Source organism: Oryctolagus cuniculus, chromosome 17 (genome assembly GCF_964237555.1).
Source record: "Oryctolagus cuniculus chromosome 17, mOryCun1.1, whole genome shotgun sequence".
Classification (NCBI taxonomy): domain Eukaryota; kingdom Metazoa; phylum Chordata; class Mammalia; order Lagomorpha; family Leporidae; genus Oryctolagus; species Oryctolagus cuniculus.
The window spans coordinates 39016827-39033002 of record NC_091448.1 but is presented as its reverse complement, the minus strand read 5'-3'; the positions used below and the strand labels follow the sequence as shown (position 1 = coordinate 39033002).

The 16176-nt window shown below is 43.6% G+C and overlaps 1 protein-coding gene across 14 annotated transcripts in view; it reads left to right on the top strand.

Annotated features, from left to right (window-relative positions):
- AP2B1 (adaptor related protein complex 2 subunit beta 1) overlaps nt 1–16176 on the top strand; it is a 153867-nt gene that overhangs the window by 1172 nt on the left and 136519 nt on the right. For all 14 annotated transcript variants that reach the window (XM_002719241.5, XM_008271129.4, XM_070061057.1 and 11 more), the window contains exons 2-3: nt 6652–6711; nt 14188–14293. In XM_002719241.5, the coding sequence (XP_002719287.1) occupies nt 6675–6711; nt 14188–14293 (143 nt within the window). In that variant the 5' untranslated portion in view covers nt 6652–6674. The remainder of the gene's footprint in view (nt 1–6651; nt 6712–14187; nt 14294–16176) is intronic.

The following is a 16176-nucleotide window of genomic DNA, read 5'->3' as shown; positions in this document are numbered from 1 at the left end:
AATAATAGAAGGCAGCAGGTGAAGGAGGTGCAGGTAACACGTTGTAAGGATGACTAAGCCTGGTGGGGAGGTGAGAAGCCTTCGCAGGTAGCTTAGCAGTTGGAAGTCCCCAGGGGAGCAGACAGGCGCCTGTGTTCTGCCAACAGCCTTGCCCACGTTGAGTGGCAAAATGGATGTAAAGCTCACTCGTTCTCTTTGAGTCCGGGACGTTCAGGTCTCTCATCCTTGTTTGTCTTCCCCTTTAAGGCCCATATTGTGAAGTAGTATGTCTCAGGTGCGGGTTTGAACCAAGGACAGGTTCTCCATTCCTTCTTCCCTTCCTCCCAGGCTTACATTTTCCGGGCTTATGATATTTCAGTTAAGAATTGGAGGTCAAACTTTGAGCTTTCTTTCTGTGTATTACTGTATTAACTTTGCAGTTTCTTGTATTTAAATAGAAATCACAGGTGATTTTGGCTTTTCAGGGTTTGATAATTTCTTATGAGCCAAATGATATTTAAAGATACTGTTGTCTTTTCACTGTTGTTGAATATTTAATTAGAAATGGAAACAGCACCTCTCCCGTTATTTTTATTAAAAAAAAGATTATTGGAATGACCTTTCTGCTTTATAATTCTGTTAATTTGGGCCAGTTTTTCACTTTGAACCTTAAATGTGTGAATCTCAAATTTATGTGAAAAGAAGGGCTTAGTGAGTTCATCAGCTCTAATTTGGCCACCATTTCCCAGAGAGCCGTTTAAAATTAAGATCCTATTAATTTTTTTCTGCCCTTATTTTACCCAAGCTATTAATCTTACGTCAGTCTTTGCCTTTTGGGGAACTGAGGGGAGGAGGGAGGAATAGAAGAGGGACTTTCACAACCTGTATCTGGCAGAAACTAGGCTGTGTTAAATCTAGATACATCATCCTGTGCGGGAGGCCCTCCCGAAATGCAGGGACATCCCTCTCTGGACTGGGCCAAGTGAGAGTGATTATGCGCTCTGACCCTGGAGCTTTGTTGTTCAACAGTGGCCCTGGGCCGACCCTAAGTCTTCAGAATGTCCAGTGACTTGTCTGATTTAATCTGGTAGAAAGATGATGTGGGCTTAAATTCCATCATGGCTTTGCTTATTTCTGGAGCTCTCCAGAGAAATAGTTTTGTTTTTGTGGCAGGAATTTGACTTTTTAAGGCACATCAGCAAATACTTGCTTGTTTGTTTTTGTTTCTTGAACTCCATCTTGTCTACTTTTCTGTGACCTCCTATACAGACTTCAGTTTTCACCATCCTGAATTTTAGAGAATCTTGGCTATGTCCATATTTATCAAATGATTAACTATATCTCATCTAAAACACAACTTTTTTAAGGTGAAATTTGCATAACATAAAATTAATCATTTTATAGTGAACAGTGGCACTTTTGGTACATTCACAGAATGGTGCAACGACCACCTCTTCCCATTTGTTTTTGTTGAGACTGTTTTCATTTTTATTTCTTTTTTAAAATTAATTAATTTATTTTAAAGTCAGAATTACAGAGGGAGAAGGAGAGAGACAGAGAGTGAGATCTTCGATCTGCTTGTTCACTCCTCAAATGGACACAACAGCCAGGGCTGGGCCAGGCTGAAGCCAGGAGCCAGGAGCTTCATCTGAGTCTCCTGCATGGGTGCAGGGGCCCAAGGATTTGAGCCATCCTTCGCTGCCTTTCCAGGCACATTAGCAGGGAGCTGGATCAAAAGTGAAGCAGCCAAGATTGGAATCAGTGCCCATATGGGATGCAGGCACTGCAGGCAGCAGCTTTACCTGTTATGCTACAGAGCCGGCCCCTGTTTTCATTTTTCTTGGAATTTCCTTTGGCTTAAGGCAGGGACCAAGGTACAAGGTATCTGTACCAATGTGGATAAGAGAGTATTTCATTACTACTTAAGGTGTCAGTTAAGTGGTATGTTTCTCCTTTCTCTTTAGAGCAGGGATTCTTAATTTAGGATCTGTGTTAAGAACTTCTAAAGGTACTTGGATTTCTCTTCTCTAAAGGTTCTTGGATTTTGATGGTAGGTACATTGTTCTGTAGTTAAATGTTTAATGCTCACAACGAACAGGAGAGAAATCTATCCCTTCACATTAAAATTTCTTAGAGGAAATCATGAAATGTATGTGCTACTAATAAAGGAATGACTTAAGAATGTGGTGAAAGGGGCCGGCACTGTGGCATAGTAGGTAAAGCCGGTGCCTGCAGTGCCGGCGTCCCATATGGGTGCTAATTTGAGACCGGGCTGCTCCACTTCCAATCCAGCTCTCTGCTTTGGCCTGGGAAAGCAGTAGAAGATGGCCCAAGTGCTAGAGGAAGCTCCTGGCTCCTGGCTTTGGATCAGCTCAGCTCCAGCTGTTGCAGCCATTTGGGGAGTGAACCAGCGGATAGAAGAGCTCTCTCTCTCTCTGCCTTTGCCTTTGCCTCTCTGTAACTCTTCCTTTCAAATAAATAAGTAAATATTTAAAACAAAAAGTGGTGAAAGTTCCTGTTAAGAATTTAATTGTGTGTATGAGAGTTTTAGAAAACAACACTTTTGTGTATTTTTGAAGAAATTGTATGGAAATTTCCAGGCAAATTTTGTTTTTAAATTTTAAGCAGGTTTTAAGTTTTAATGATCCCACTGGACTTAGAATGGCATAATAGTAACCTAGGCAGAGCATACTAGACTTGCGCTATGTATAGCCCCCTTGTCAGACTCCTGTATTTTTCTCTTATTGATTTTTCTGTTTAAAAGTGTAAATTCATAGATAATACCTTGAGATGTCCTCAAGGGTTTGTGTGAAGGATTTCTTCTTTGGCTGATTCCACATTTAGTTTATATTGTGAATACATTAAATGATGATAGCATTCTTTGAATTTTTGCTAGAAAGGAATTACAAAAACATTGAGTAAGGCAAGCCTGTGTAACAGTTTGATTTTTTTTTTTTTTTTGACAGGCAGAGTGGACAGTGAGAGAGAGAGAGAGACAGAGAGAAAGGTCTTCCTTTGCCGTTGGTTCACCCTCCAATGGCCGCTGTGGCCAGCATGCTGCGGCCAGCACACTGCGCTGATCCAATGGCAGGAGCCAGGTACTTCTCCTGGTCTCCCATGGGGTGCAGGGCCCAAGCACTTGGGCCATCCTCCACTGCACTCCCGGGCCACAGCAGAGAGCTAGCCTGGAAGAGGAGCAACCGGGACTAGAACCCGGTGTGCTGGTGCCGCAAAGTGGAGGATTAGCCTAGTGAGCCGCGGCGCCGGCGTACAGTTTGATCTTTAATTATGACAAATATTAAAACAAATTTATGTATAATGATATTTGATAGTTCTGGGTTACTCTTTTTTTTTTAACAAGGTAATTCAGTGAAATTCTTTTTTTTTTTTAAAGATTTATTTAATTTATTTGAAAGACAGAGTTCAGAGAGAGTTAGAGACAGAGAGAGAGGTCTTCCATCTGCTGATTCACTCCCCAAATGGCTACAATGACTGGAGCTGGACTGATCTGAAGCCAGAAGCCAGGAGCTTTTTCCTGGTCTCCCTTGTGGGTTCAGGGGCACAAACACTTGGGTCATCTCCCACTGCTTTCCTAGCCACATTAGCAGGGATCTGGATCAGAAGTGGAGCAGCTTGTACTTGAACTGGCACCCATGTGGGATGCCAGCGCTGTAGGCCAAGATTTTAACCTGCTGCATCATAGCACCACCCCTGAAATCCTAGTTTGATTAAAAGAACTATTAGGATCATGACAATAAATAGGAAGTAGCTGTTGGAAAGATAGCAAATGAGTGTAATTTCTGTTAGATTTTACAAATAGCACATTTTAGGGATCAGATTTGGATCAGGCTTGTTTCATTATTTTAGGTTTATTTGACTTTTTTTCCCTTTTTTCTTTAATTATATTGATTTGTTTAGTGCATAGGTCATTTGTCCCAGATCTGTATTTAGTATTGTTTGCCAAATGTGTTTTGCTAAACTGCCAAATATATCATCACTCATGTTGTATTGACTTGATAGTAATGAACAGGTACTGGGATGCCTTGTCTTGAAATTGCAGTGAGTATTATTAATGATGTTCCTTGGAGAAGTTAGTCATTTTTGAGTGCAGAAGGAATATTATTATTTTAAAAAGATTTATTTACTTTTTTATGAGAAAGGCAGAGTGAGAGAGAGAGGGCGAAACAGAGAGAGGTTGAGAGATCTTCTATCTGCTGGTTCACTCCCCAGATGGCCACAACAACCGGAGGTGAGCTGGTCCGAAGCCAGGAGGCATGAGCTTTTTCTGAGTCTCCGACGTGCGTGCAGGGACCCAAGGACTTGGGCCATCCTCTGCTGCTTTCTCAGGCACATTAGCAGGGAGCTGGATCAGAAGTAGAGCATCAGGGTCTTGAACCGGTACCCATATGGGATGCTATAGCCGCAGGTGGTGGCTTCACCTGCTGTGCCACCGCACTGGCCCTAGCAGATCTGTCCCTTTCTGACTCTCCCTCTCTCTGTCTCTGTAACTCTGTGTTTCAAATAAATAAATCTTTAATGTTTTTTTTTAATATAGTTAAAGAACTCAAGCAGATTGGACAGGGTCCTAGAGTTACTCAAGTCAGAAAGCATTGCCTCATTATTTTGGGAGAATATACCCAGTCTGCTGTTGTTGTTTTACAAGGGTACTTCAAAAATGATATGGAAAATGGAATTAAAAGATAAGTTTATTTTAGTGCAAAAAATTCTGAAATGCGTGCATACAAGGGGTCTTAAAATATTCATGAGAAATATGTTTGATTAAAAAAACTATGCATAGATTTCAAAAGTTTTTTCTGTCAAAGTAAACCTTTTTTTTAAAAAAAAAATTTATATAATTGGCAGGTAGAGTTTACAGACAGTGAGAGAGAGAGACAGAGAGAAAGGTCTTCCTTCTGTTGGTTCACTCCCCAAATGGCTGCAATGGCCGGAGCTACGCCAATCCAAAGCCAGGAGCCAGGAGTTTCTTCCTGGTCTCCCTTGTGGGTGCAGGGGCCCAAGGACCTGGGCCATCCTCCACCTCTATCCCAGGCCATAGCAGAGAGCTGGACTGGAAGAGGAGCAACTGGGACTAGAACTGGCGCCCATATGGGATGCCGGCTCCACAGGCGGAGGATTAACCTAGTGTGCCACGGCACCGGCCCCCAAAGTAAACCTTTTAACTCTCTTCCCACTAGCTTTTTGAACTCCCTTCCTAGTAGTGGGGTTAATTCTCCTGGAATTGAGATGGAAGACGTACAATTGAGGCTGAAATCTGTGGCCTTCCTTTCTTTCTTTCCTTTCTTCTTTCTTTCTTTGACAGAGTTATAGACAGTGAGAGAGAGAGACAGAGAGAAAGGTCTTCTTTCCGTTGGTTCACTCCCCAAATGGCCACCATGGCCGATGCTGTGCCGATCTGAAGCCAGGAGCCAGGTGCCTCCTCTTGGTCTCCAATGCAGGTGCAGGGCCCAAGCACTTAGGCCATCCTCCACTGCCTTCCCAGGCCACAGCAGAGAGCTGGACTGGAAGAGGGGCAGCCGGGTCTAGAACCTGGCACCCATATGGGATGCCAGTGCTGTAGGCAGAGGGTTAACAAAAATGAGCCATGGTGCCGGCCCTCTTTCCTTGTTTTTAAAGATTTGTTTATTTACTTGAAAGAGTTACACAGAGAGTGATGGAGAAGCAGAGAGAGAGAGAGAGAGAGAGAGAGAGAGAGAGAGAGAGAGTCTTCCATCCACTGGTTCACTCCCCAGATGGCCATAACATCCAAAGCTGATCTGAAGCCAGTTGTTTCCTCCAGGTCTCCCACACAGGTGCAGGGGCCCAAAGACTTGGGCCATCTTCTACTCTTTCCCAGGCCACAACAGAGAGCTGGATCAGAAGTGGAGCAGCTGGGTCTCAAACTGGCACCCATATGGGAAGCTGGTGCTGTAGGTGGCGGCCTTACCCACTACACCACAGCGCCAGCCCCTGAAGTTTCAACACAAGTACTGATTGTCTTGTGTGCTCAATGTGACACAACAGTGACCTCAGTCTTTTGCCTGATTTTTGAGTGTAAACTGATGCTATTTTGTTATTTAGGAATACAATTGGGCTGGATGTAGATTGGTGGAAATATGAAAAAACAGCTCTTAAAAAATCCATGTGTAAAGTGTGTTTGCCTCTGTAGATATTTCAAAGCTACTTGCAGTATTGAATAGGTAGGAAGAATTATTTGCCCTTTGACCTTGTGCTGCTTTGGAATTTGTGCTTTGGAGTGACTGCTTTTTGAGGCAGGGCGATAACCAGATTTTCCTAGATAAGAAAGTAATGGTGAATGCTTTCAAAATAAACTTTTCCATACTTCTAATGCTGGAGTACTGATTGAAGATGTATGAACAGAAAGGTCTCTCTTTAGCTCTTAATGGCTCTTAGGAGATCTTGTGGATAAAATCACAAAATCCTAACAGGTTCAGAATGGGTTATTACCCTATGTCATTTGGCCCTTGGACTACCTCTAGTAGCTTTTGAGGCAGGAATTACATTTTTAATTTTCTTTGCATCCCTTGAATCTGCAGTGTTGGTGATAAGGAAGAGGATGCTCATTTTTGAATGCAGAAATTCTTAAATCTTAATGTTCTTGCCTTGCTGGATGTGTATAACCTGGGTAAAGGAATTCTTTTCCTCTTTCTGTAGGTACACATTAAAGATCCAAAATCATGACTGACTCCAAGTACTTTACAACCAATAAAAAAGGTAAGTAGAGAATCTGATCAGATCTTTGGAATTATTTTCAAAAGTTGTGGTATAAGACCGTCCCAAGTAGAATGTACCTGACCTCTTCAGACATATGTGTTGTGCATAGTCTCATTCGGAATCTACTTTTACAGATGAGTATGTTTGAATAAGTTTTATTAAAGTAGAGATTTTGGGCTGGCATCTTGGCATAGCAGATAAAGCCACCACCTGCGAAGCCGGCATCCCGTATTAGGGCCAGTTCATGTCCAGGCTGCTCCACTTCTGATCTAGCTTATTGGTGGCCTAGAAAAGGCAGTGGAAGATGGCCCAGGTATTTGGGCCCCTGCCACCCATGTGGCAGAGGAACCATTTCTTATTGAAGGAGACTAAAGAGACATGACAGTAAGTATAATGCAGAACCCTGAACTGTATCCTTGCTCAGAAGTGAGAAGTCTGTGGGGCCGGCACTGTGGCATAGCAGGTAAAGCTGCCACCTGCAGTGCTGGCATCTCATATGGGTGCTGGTTCGAGTCCTGGCTGTTCCACTTCTGATCCAGCTCTCTGCTTTGGCCTGGGAAAGCAGTAGAAGATGGCCCAAGATCTTGGGCCCCTGTACCCATGTGGGAGACCCAGAGGAAGCTCCTGGCTCCTGGCTTGTGATCGGCACACCTCTGGCTGTTGTGGCCATCTGGAGAGTGAATCAGCAGATGGAACACCTCTGTCTGTCTCTGCCTCTGCCTCTCTGTAACTGTTCCTTTCAAATAAATAAATAAATCTTTGAAAAAAAATAAGAAATGAGAAGTGTAGAAGTATGAGTAGGCTGGGAACCAAGTCAGTATTTGAAAGGGTATTGAGATCTTTAAATAAGATTTGTGGATTAAATTATGATGTATCCATGTTAGACTGCCTGATTTTGACCCTTTTATTATGGTTCTATAAAATAATTTCCTCACCCTTACAAAACATACACTGACATGTAAGGGATCTTGTAAAAGTTGATGGAAAATATATGTTGTGAAAAAACTGCATGAGTTTAAAACATGTATGCATCAAAACATCTTTTAATTCCATTTTCCTGAATGAGAGAGAGATCTTGCATCTGCTGTTCACTTCCCAAATGCCTGCAACAGCTGGGGCTGGGTCAGGCCAAAGCCAAGAACTCCATCTGGGTCTCCCACATGGGTGGCAGAAGCCCAAGCATTTGGGCCATCATTTGCTGCATTCCCAAGCATGTTAGCAGGAAGTTGGATGGGAGGAAGAATTTGAACCCGTGGTCCAGTATGGGATGTAGGCATTGCAAGTGGTGGCTTTAACCCCCTTCCCATGAACTTTTTTTTTTTTTAAAGATTTATTTATTTATTTGAAAGTCAGAGTTACACAGAGAGAGGAGAGGCAGAGAGAAAGAGAGAGAGAGAGGGAGAGAGAGAGGTCTTCCATCCGCTGGTTCACTCCCCAGATGGTTGCAATGGCGGAACTATGCCAATCTGAAGCCAGGAGCAAGGAGCTTCTTCCGGGTCTCCCTCACGAGTGCAGGGGCCCAAGGACTTGGGCCATCTTCTACTGCTTTCCCAGGCCATAGCAGAGAGCTGGATTGGAAGAGGAGCAGCTGGGACTAGAACCGGTGCCCATATGGGATGCCGGCGCTTCAGGCCAGGGCGTTAACCCACTGTGCCACAGCGCTGGCCCCCCCATGAGCTTGATGTCTGCAACTCACTGCTAAATGGAGCTGGGAAATGATAATGTAAGTGTGGCAAAACGTTGACAATTGGGGAATCTGCTTGAAATTACTTTAAAAAAGTTAATAGCAGAGAGAGTACACTGTAGGGGCCTGGAATAAACTAGGAAGCACCACAACATTTTCCAGAAAACTAGAGCTATCTGTCTTTTCTGTCATTTGGAGTTAAGTATTGGTAAATAAATTCTTTTAAAATTCAGAAAACGCCTGAGTGAGTTGCTTAATTATATCTACTACTAGTCAGTGGTTTTCTTTTGTTTTAAAGATTTTATTTATTTAAGTGAGAGACAGATTTACAGAGACAGGGAGAGACAGACAGAAAGGTCTTCTATCCACTGGTTTGCTCCAAATGGCCACAACTGTGGCTGATCCGAAGCTAGGAGCTGGGAGCTGCCTCCATGTCTCCCACAAGTGTGCAGGGGTGCTTGCGCATCTCCCACTGCTTTCCCAGGCCATCAGCAGAGAGTTGGATCAGAAGAGGAGCAGCCAGGACACTAACTGGCCTGTATGCAATGCCAGTGTTGCAGGCAGAGGCTTGGCCTACTACACCATGGTGCCAGCCCCAGCCAGTGGTTTTCAGCCTTGGCTGCACATTGGAATTACCCAGGGAACTTTAGAACAATATTGATGCTGGGTTGCAACCCCAGATAATCTGATTGTGATAGTCTGGGGTATGATCTGGGTGTGGGTTTTAAAAACTCCCCATGTGTGGGCATTTGACACAGGGGTCAAATGCTTGGAATGCCTGCACCCTGTATTGGAATAACTGCTTTAAATCCTGGTTCTTCTGCTTCTGATCCAGATTCCTGCTAATGTGTACCCTGAGAGGCAGCAGATGATGGCTGGGTCCCATGCTACTCAGATGGGAGACCTGGATTGAGTTTCAGATTCCTGGGTTCAGCCTGTCCCATCTATGGCTGTTGCAGGCATTTGGGAAATAAAGCAGTGGTTGGAAGAGCTTTTTCCGTTTGTCTCTCAGTCTCTTTCACATAACGTGAAAATAAGTAAGTGGAAACTTAGGGAAAAGCTAGCTCCCCAGATTACTGTAATGTGTAGCCAAGGTTTAAGAACCATTGCAAGCTTCTAGCAATGCCTGATGAATTTGATTTTGGGAAGGAGGAGGTTAAAAAAGATAAGAATTTATTGTTATAGTACATAATCATAAATAAGAAATTTTGCTTTTCCTGGTGACTCTTTTTTGGTTCCACCAAACTTTCTCCCCCCTACCTGTAACTTTTACCTCATATTAGCCCCTTGTCATTTATTTTCAGCTTTTTCGGATCTTGTTATCTTTTGGAAATCTATTTGCTTTTTCCTTTTGTTTCAACTTGTGTGTTTTTCTGACCAGCATATTGTCTGTAATGACATAAAGGGATATAATTTAAAAACTCAGCTAGTTCTTCAAATTTTATCTTGTAACTTTTTTATTTGGGCATTTATGGAAGTTTGAGAATTACAACTGAATCACTGCCGGATAAATGCCATAGTTTAAAAATAAATGGATAGATTGTGTTCTTTTGCTTCCTGCAACGCCTACCAGAACTGCCACTGGAGAACATATTCTTTAAATGTATGCTGTTGAAATTGGAATAATTTCAGTTACATCCTGTTTTGATCCTGCAGCTCCTGCTGCTATTCACAATTCAGAATTTCTGATACCCTGCTGTTTGTCCTTTGCGTTCTCAGAAGTAGTGATGAAAACCCTAAGAAGTAGATTTGGCAACACAGGACTTGTTGAAGAGAACCACTCTTTAAAAGGGGTCAGCTTTTCTGGCTATGCTGTTTTTTGCAGCTGTAGCTTAAATAAACTAGTGATTTTGTAACAGTTTGTCTTGTTGACAATGGATATTGATGAAACAGACTTTTTTTAGTGCCTAACTTCTTTGTCTTCCTAGTTTCATCCATCCCAGGTAGGGGCTTCATGAGAATGGAATGGAGAGCCATCTCCACTGTTTCTGTATTAGAGAATGAATAAGATTGGCTTAAAAGGAATGTTAAGAGCCGTCTTGAGGGGCCAGCATTGTGCAATAGCAGGTAAAGCTGCTGCCTGGGACACCGGCATCCTCTCTGGGCACTGGGTGGAGTCCTGATTGCTCCACTTCCAGTTGAGCTCCCTACTAACGCACCTGGGAAAGCTACAGAGGATGACCCAAGAGTTTAGGCACCTGTACCCATGTGGGAGACCCAGAAGAAGCATCTGGCTTTGGTCAGGACCAGCCCCAACCATTGTGGCCATTTGGGGAGTAAACCAGTAGGTGGATGACCTCTCTGTCTCTTCCTCTCTCTCTCTAACTGTGCCTTTCAAATAAATAAAAAAAATCTTAAAAAAAAAAAAAAAAAAGAAACTGTTGAAGGTGGAGGAAAATGATAAGTATTTTAAACAGGTTTAAGCATATAGATGGGAGGTTGTGGTTTTCTTGGCTCAGTGATACAATTTTTTTCCTTCCTTTTTAAACTGAATGAGGATTGTTAACTTTTTTTTTTTTTTTAAAGATGTGTTTTATTGATTTGAAAGGCAGAGTTAAAGAGAGGCAGAGGCAGAGAGAGACAGAGAGAGGTCTTTGATCCTCTGGCTTACTCTCCAAATGGCCACAATGGCTGGAGCTGAGCTGATCTGAAGCCAGGAATCAGGAGTTTTCTCTGGGTCTCCCACGGGTGCAGGGGCCCAAGGACTTGGGCCATCTTCCACTGCTTTCCTAGGCCACAGCAGAGAGCTGGATTGGAAATGGAGAAGCTGGGCCTTGAACTGGCGCCTATATAGAAGGCTGGCACTGTAGGCAGCGGCTTTTACCGGTTTTGCCACCGTGCTGGCTCCATTAACCTTTTTTTATTATGGCCCCAACCTCCTGAAGATAGGTGAGTCTGGAGACCAGGCCTTAAAGTAGTAGTGACAGTCCTTGACATTTTACACTTAAGGGCCTGAGCGATTAGTCATTAGTCATTAGTCATTAGATACACCATTAGAGATAACTCTTTTTTTTTATGATTTTTTATTTATTTGAAAGGTAAAGTTATAGAGGGGAAGAAGGAGAGACAGAGATCTTGCATCCATTGGTTCACTCCCCAAATGGCCACAATGATGGGGCCTGTGCCAGGCTGAAGCCAAGAGCCGGAAGCTTCTCTCATCTCCCACGTAGGTACAGGGGCCCAGGGACTTGAGCCATCTTCTGCTGCTTTCCCAGGCCATTAGCAGGAAGCTGGATCAGAAGTAGAGCGGCCACCACGACTCAAACTGGTGCCCATTTGGGATGCTAGCACTGCAGGCTGTGGTTTAACCTGCTGCACTTACAGTACTGGCTCCTATGTCTCTCTCTCTCTTAACAATTTATTGTGGCACAGAGGGCTAAGTCATCTCTTGGGACATCCACATCCCATATCAAAATGCTTAGGCTGAGGTCCACCTCTACTTCTGATCCAGCTTCCTGCTAAATGTGCACCCTCCGAGGCAGCAATGATGCCTCCAGTACTTGGGTCCCTGCTATCCACATGGGAAACCAGATGAAGTTCTGGGCTCCTGACTTCAGCATGGCCTGCCCTGGCTGTTGTGAGCATTTGGGGAATAAACCAACAGATGGAAAATCTCTAGCTCTCCTTCTCTCTCTTTCTGTGGCTCTGCCTTTCAAGTAGGTGAAAGTAAATACATTTTAAAAACAAGTAATAGGGGCCAGTGGCACTCTGGCACAGTAGGTTAATCCTCCACCTGTGGTGCTAGCATCCCATATGGGTGCCAGTTCTAGTCCTGGCTGCTCTTCTTCCGGTCCAACTTTCTACTGTGGCCTGGGAAAGTAGTAGCCCCTGTGTGAGAGACCCAGAAGAAGCTTCTGGCTTCTGGCTTTGGATCGGCTCAGCTCCAGCCATTGCAGCCATTTGGGGAGTGGATGGAAGACCCTTCTCTCACTCTCTCCCTCTCACTGTCTATAACTCAACCTCTCAAATAAATAAATAAAATCTTAAAAAAAAAACCAAAAAACAGGTAATAAACACCTACTTTAAGAGACAGAGCTCCTATCTGCTGCTTGACTCCCTGAATGCACACAGTGAGGGGATTTGGCAAGGCCCAAGCTGGGAGCCAAGAATTCAATCTGGGTCTCCCATGTGGGTGGTTGGAATCCAATTACTTGAGCTATTACCATTGCCTTACAGATCTGCATTAGTAAGGAAGCTAGAGTCAGGAGCTGGAGCTGATATCAGAATATGGAGTGCCATATGATATCACCATATACTAATTAATAAATTCCCAATATTAATAAGCCTGTGTGGGTTCTTGCCTAATATTCAGAGAAGAATTTTGAATACCAGTATAAATGAATGAGGCAGCATGATACATTTTAAGCTTTTATTCAGTGAGAAAGATTCATGGGAGAGTGAGGGCCCAGTCTATGAGAGAGATAGATCTAGATTCATATCGAGTACCAGGAGCCAGCCATGTGGAGGAGCATGAAAGCCAGGAAGCATGAAGGCCACGTGCCCTGGAGGCACAGGGCACCATGGGCCCACACTGCAAAAAGCCGTGGTGTGCCCAGCCTTTTAATCCACTACAAAAGGGGAGTGTTAGTTAACCTGATTGACCAGTGGTCACACAGGTGTGATCAGGTAGGGGCATGAGATCACACAGGGGCGCGGTCTTCCAGCTCACAAACCTAATCAATTTTATTCTGTGTATCTGCCTATATCAGAGGCAGATTTCAAACCCAGGTACTTTCATATGGGATGTGTCTTAACTGCCAGGCTAAACACTTATCCCTTGAAATAACTGGTTTGTACCATTCTTGAATCTTCATGATTGTTCTTGTTAGATTAATTGAATAGAGTGGATCCTTAGGCCCATTAGCTTATTCGAGTTAATAAGAGTAGAGGAGTGATTCTCAACCCTGATTGTCCATTTGATCACTTGGGGGCACTTATAAAGATCTGCATGTGAGCATTCTTGGCATTGCAATGTTTTTGGTCCAGAGTGCAGCCTGAACATCGTTAGTTTTAAATACTTATCAGGTAGTATTAGTGTGTGCCACTGATGCTGGCCTTTGAGCTTCATTTCTTTGTCTGTAAGTTGGAATTGAGTAGATGAGATGATATATGAGGTTTTTTCTGTTTTGAAATTACTATTTTTTTTTTTTTACGATTTTTGTTTGTTTATTTGAAAGGCAGAGTTAAGTAGGGTGGGAGAGACAGAGAGAGAGATTCCATTCTCTGGTTTCCTCCCCAGATGGCTGTAGTAGTCAGTGCTGAGCCAGAAGTTTCATCAAGGTCTCCCCAAACACTTGGGCCATCTTCCACTGCTTTTCCCAGGCTATTAGCAGGGAGTGGATCAGAAGTTGAGCAGCTGGGACACGAACTGGAACCCATTTGGGATGTGGTGGTACAGGCAGCAGCTTTACCTGTTGTGCCACAATACCAGCCCCTTAAACTACTGATTTCTAAGCTGTTTTACCTACATTTATTTTTCTTCTCAGCACCTTAAAATCCTCATGGGAAATCATATCATATAATATTCTGTATCTGAGATTTGCTTTCTCTTTCAGGTCTGGATTGTACCTTTCTCACTGGTCACAATTTAGAAGCTTTTAAAATTTACTGGTGTTATCATTATCAGTAATTTAGCTATTATCCTAGGGCTTTGAATTTTACATGTCCTGTAATTTTTTAATGATCTTATTTTAGTTGCTATCCTATTGTTCTTCTGTTTAATTACATAGTGCATTCTCCTGTTCTAGTTCTGTGGTTCTGGGACCTTACCCATTTGTTCCCATCTTTTTTAGGAGAAATCTTTGAATTAAAAGCTGAACTCAACAATGAGAAGAAAGAAAAGAGGAAAGAGGCTGTGAAGAAGGTGATTGCCGCTATGACCGTGGGGAAGGATGTTAGGTAAAAGTCATCATTTCTGCTGTTGGTCACTTAGTGGCCTTTCCTGCTTTGTCTTTAAAACTGTTATAGAACCGATGAGAAGACATTTGTTCACTGAAAACATCCTCAAGAATAGTAGTTTCTTTTTAAATTATTTATTACACATGCAAAGATGGGGGAGGGGAGAGGGAGAAAGAGACAGACAGACAGACAGACGGTGTGCTCTCATTTGCTGGTTCATTCTCCAAATGTCCCCAATAGCTGGGGTTGGGCCAGGGTGAAGCTGGGAGATAGGAGCGCAATATAAACCTCCCACATGGGTGGCAGAGATCCAAGTACCTGAGCTGAGCTGTCACCACTGCCTCCCAGGACACATTAGTAGGAAGCTGGAGTCAGATGCTGGAGCTGAGAGTCAAACCCAGGCCCTCTGACCTGAGATGCAGGTGTGTAACTGCTGTACTGTCCGTGTAGTTGCTTTTGCATTAATTCTCTGCATTAATTCTCTGACTTCAGTGTTTTTTTTTTTGTTTGGTTTTAGAAGAATGAAACAAGTTTAATTTTATTGAATATAGATCTAGCATAAAACCTCCTGAGAGCTGGCACAGTTACAAATCTATTGGCTCAGATAGCTTTAGAAGATGCTAAAAATACACTGAGAAGCAAAAGAGCTCACTCTTTGAAGCCGTTGCCTTCAACTTTGCAACTGTGCATTCAGCTGCTGAATTCATGATGAAAATCAATATTAAAATCCATTTGTTCGTATTTTTGTTTCTTTAATGTAACAGGGATACTTGAAAATAAGTGAGGGTTGTCTGCAAGCCTCTGAAGGAGTCTATGAGGTTAAAACTGTTTTTGTGATAACATTTAGTCAGTACTTGCCTTTTTTACCATTTTGATGTTGACACTGGTGGTACAAAGCAGTGGTAGGTAAAACTGCTGGTGTTTTAGAATTAATCAGAGTAGTGCTGCTAGTTTTAACAGTGGGATTGTATTCTATACCCCTACATACTGTCAAGAAAAGGTACAATTTACTTTGGCTATCCTTCATGAAGAATTCATCTATTTTTTATTTTATTTATTTATTTTTAAAGATTTACTTATTTGAAAGAGGGAGTTACACAGAGGCAGAGAGAGAGAGAGAAAGAAAGAAAGAGGTCTTCCATCTGCTGGTTCACTCCCCAGATGGCTGCAGTGGCTGGAGCTGGACTGATCGAAAGCCAGGAGCTTCTTTTGGGTCTCTCACCCAGGTGCAGGGCCCAAGGACTTGGGCCATCTTCTACTGCTTTCCCAGGCCATAGCAGAGAGCTGGATTGGAAGACGAGCAGCCGGGACTAAACCAAGTGCCCATATGGGATGCCGGCACCACAGGCAATGGCTTTACCTGCTATGCTACAGTGCTGGCTCCCATCTTTCTTTCTTTCTTTCTTTCTTTTTTTTTTTTTTTTTTTTGACAGGCAGAGTGAACAATGAGAGAGAGAGAGACAGAGAGAAAGGTCTTCCTTTTGCTGTTGGTTCACCCTCCAATGGCCGCCGCGGCTGCAGTGCGGCCGACGCACCGTGCTGATCCGAAGGCAGGAGCCAGGTACTTATCCTGGTCTCCCATGGGGTGCAGGGCCCAAGCACTTGGGCCATCCTCCACTGTACTCCTGGGCCACATCAGAGAGCTGGCCTGGAAGAGGGGCAACCGGGACAGAATCCGGTGCCCCGACTGGGACTAGAACCCGGTGTGCTGGCGCCACAAGGTGGAGGATTAGCCTAGTGAGCCACAGCGCCGACCTCCCATCTATTTTTTAAAACTTTTGGCCGGCGCCGCGGCTCACTAGGCTAATCCTCCGCCTAGCGGCGCCGGCACACCGGGTTCTAGTCCCGGTTGGGGCGCCGGATTCTGTCCCGGTTGCCCCTCT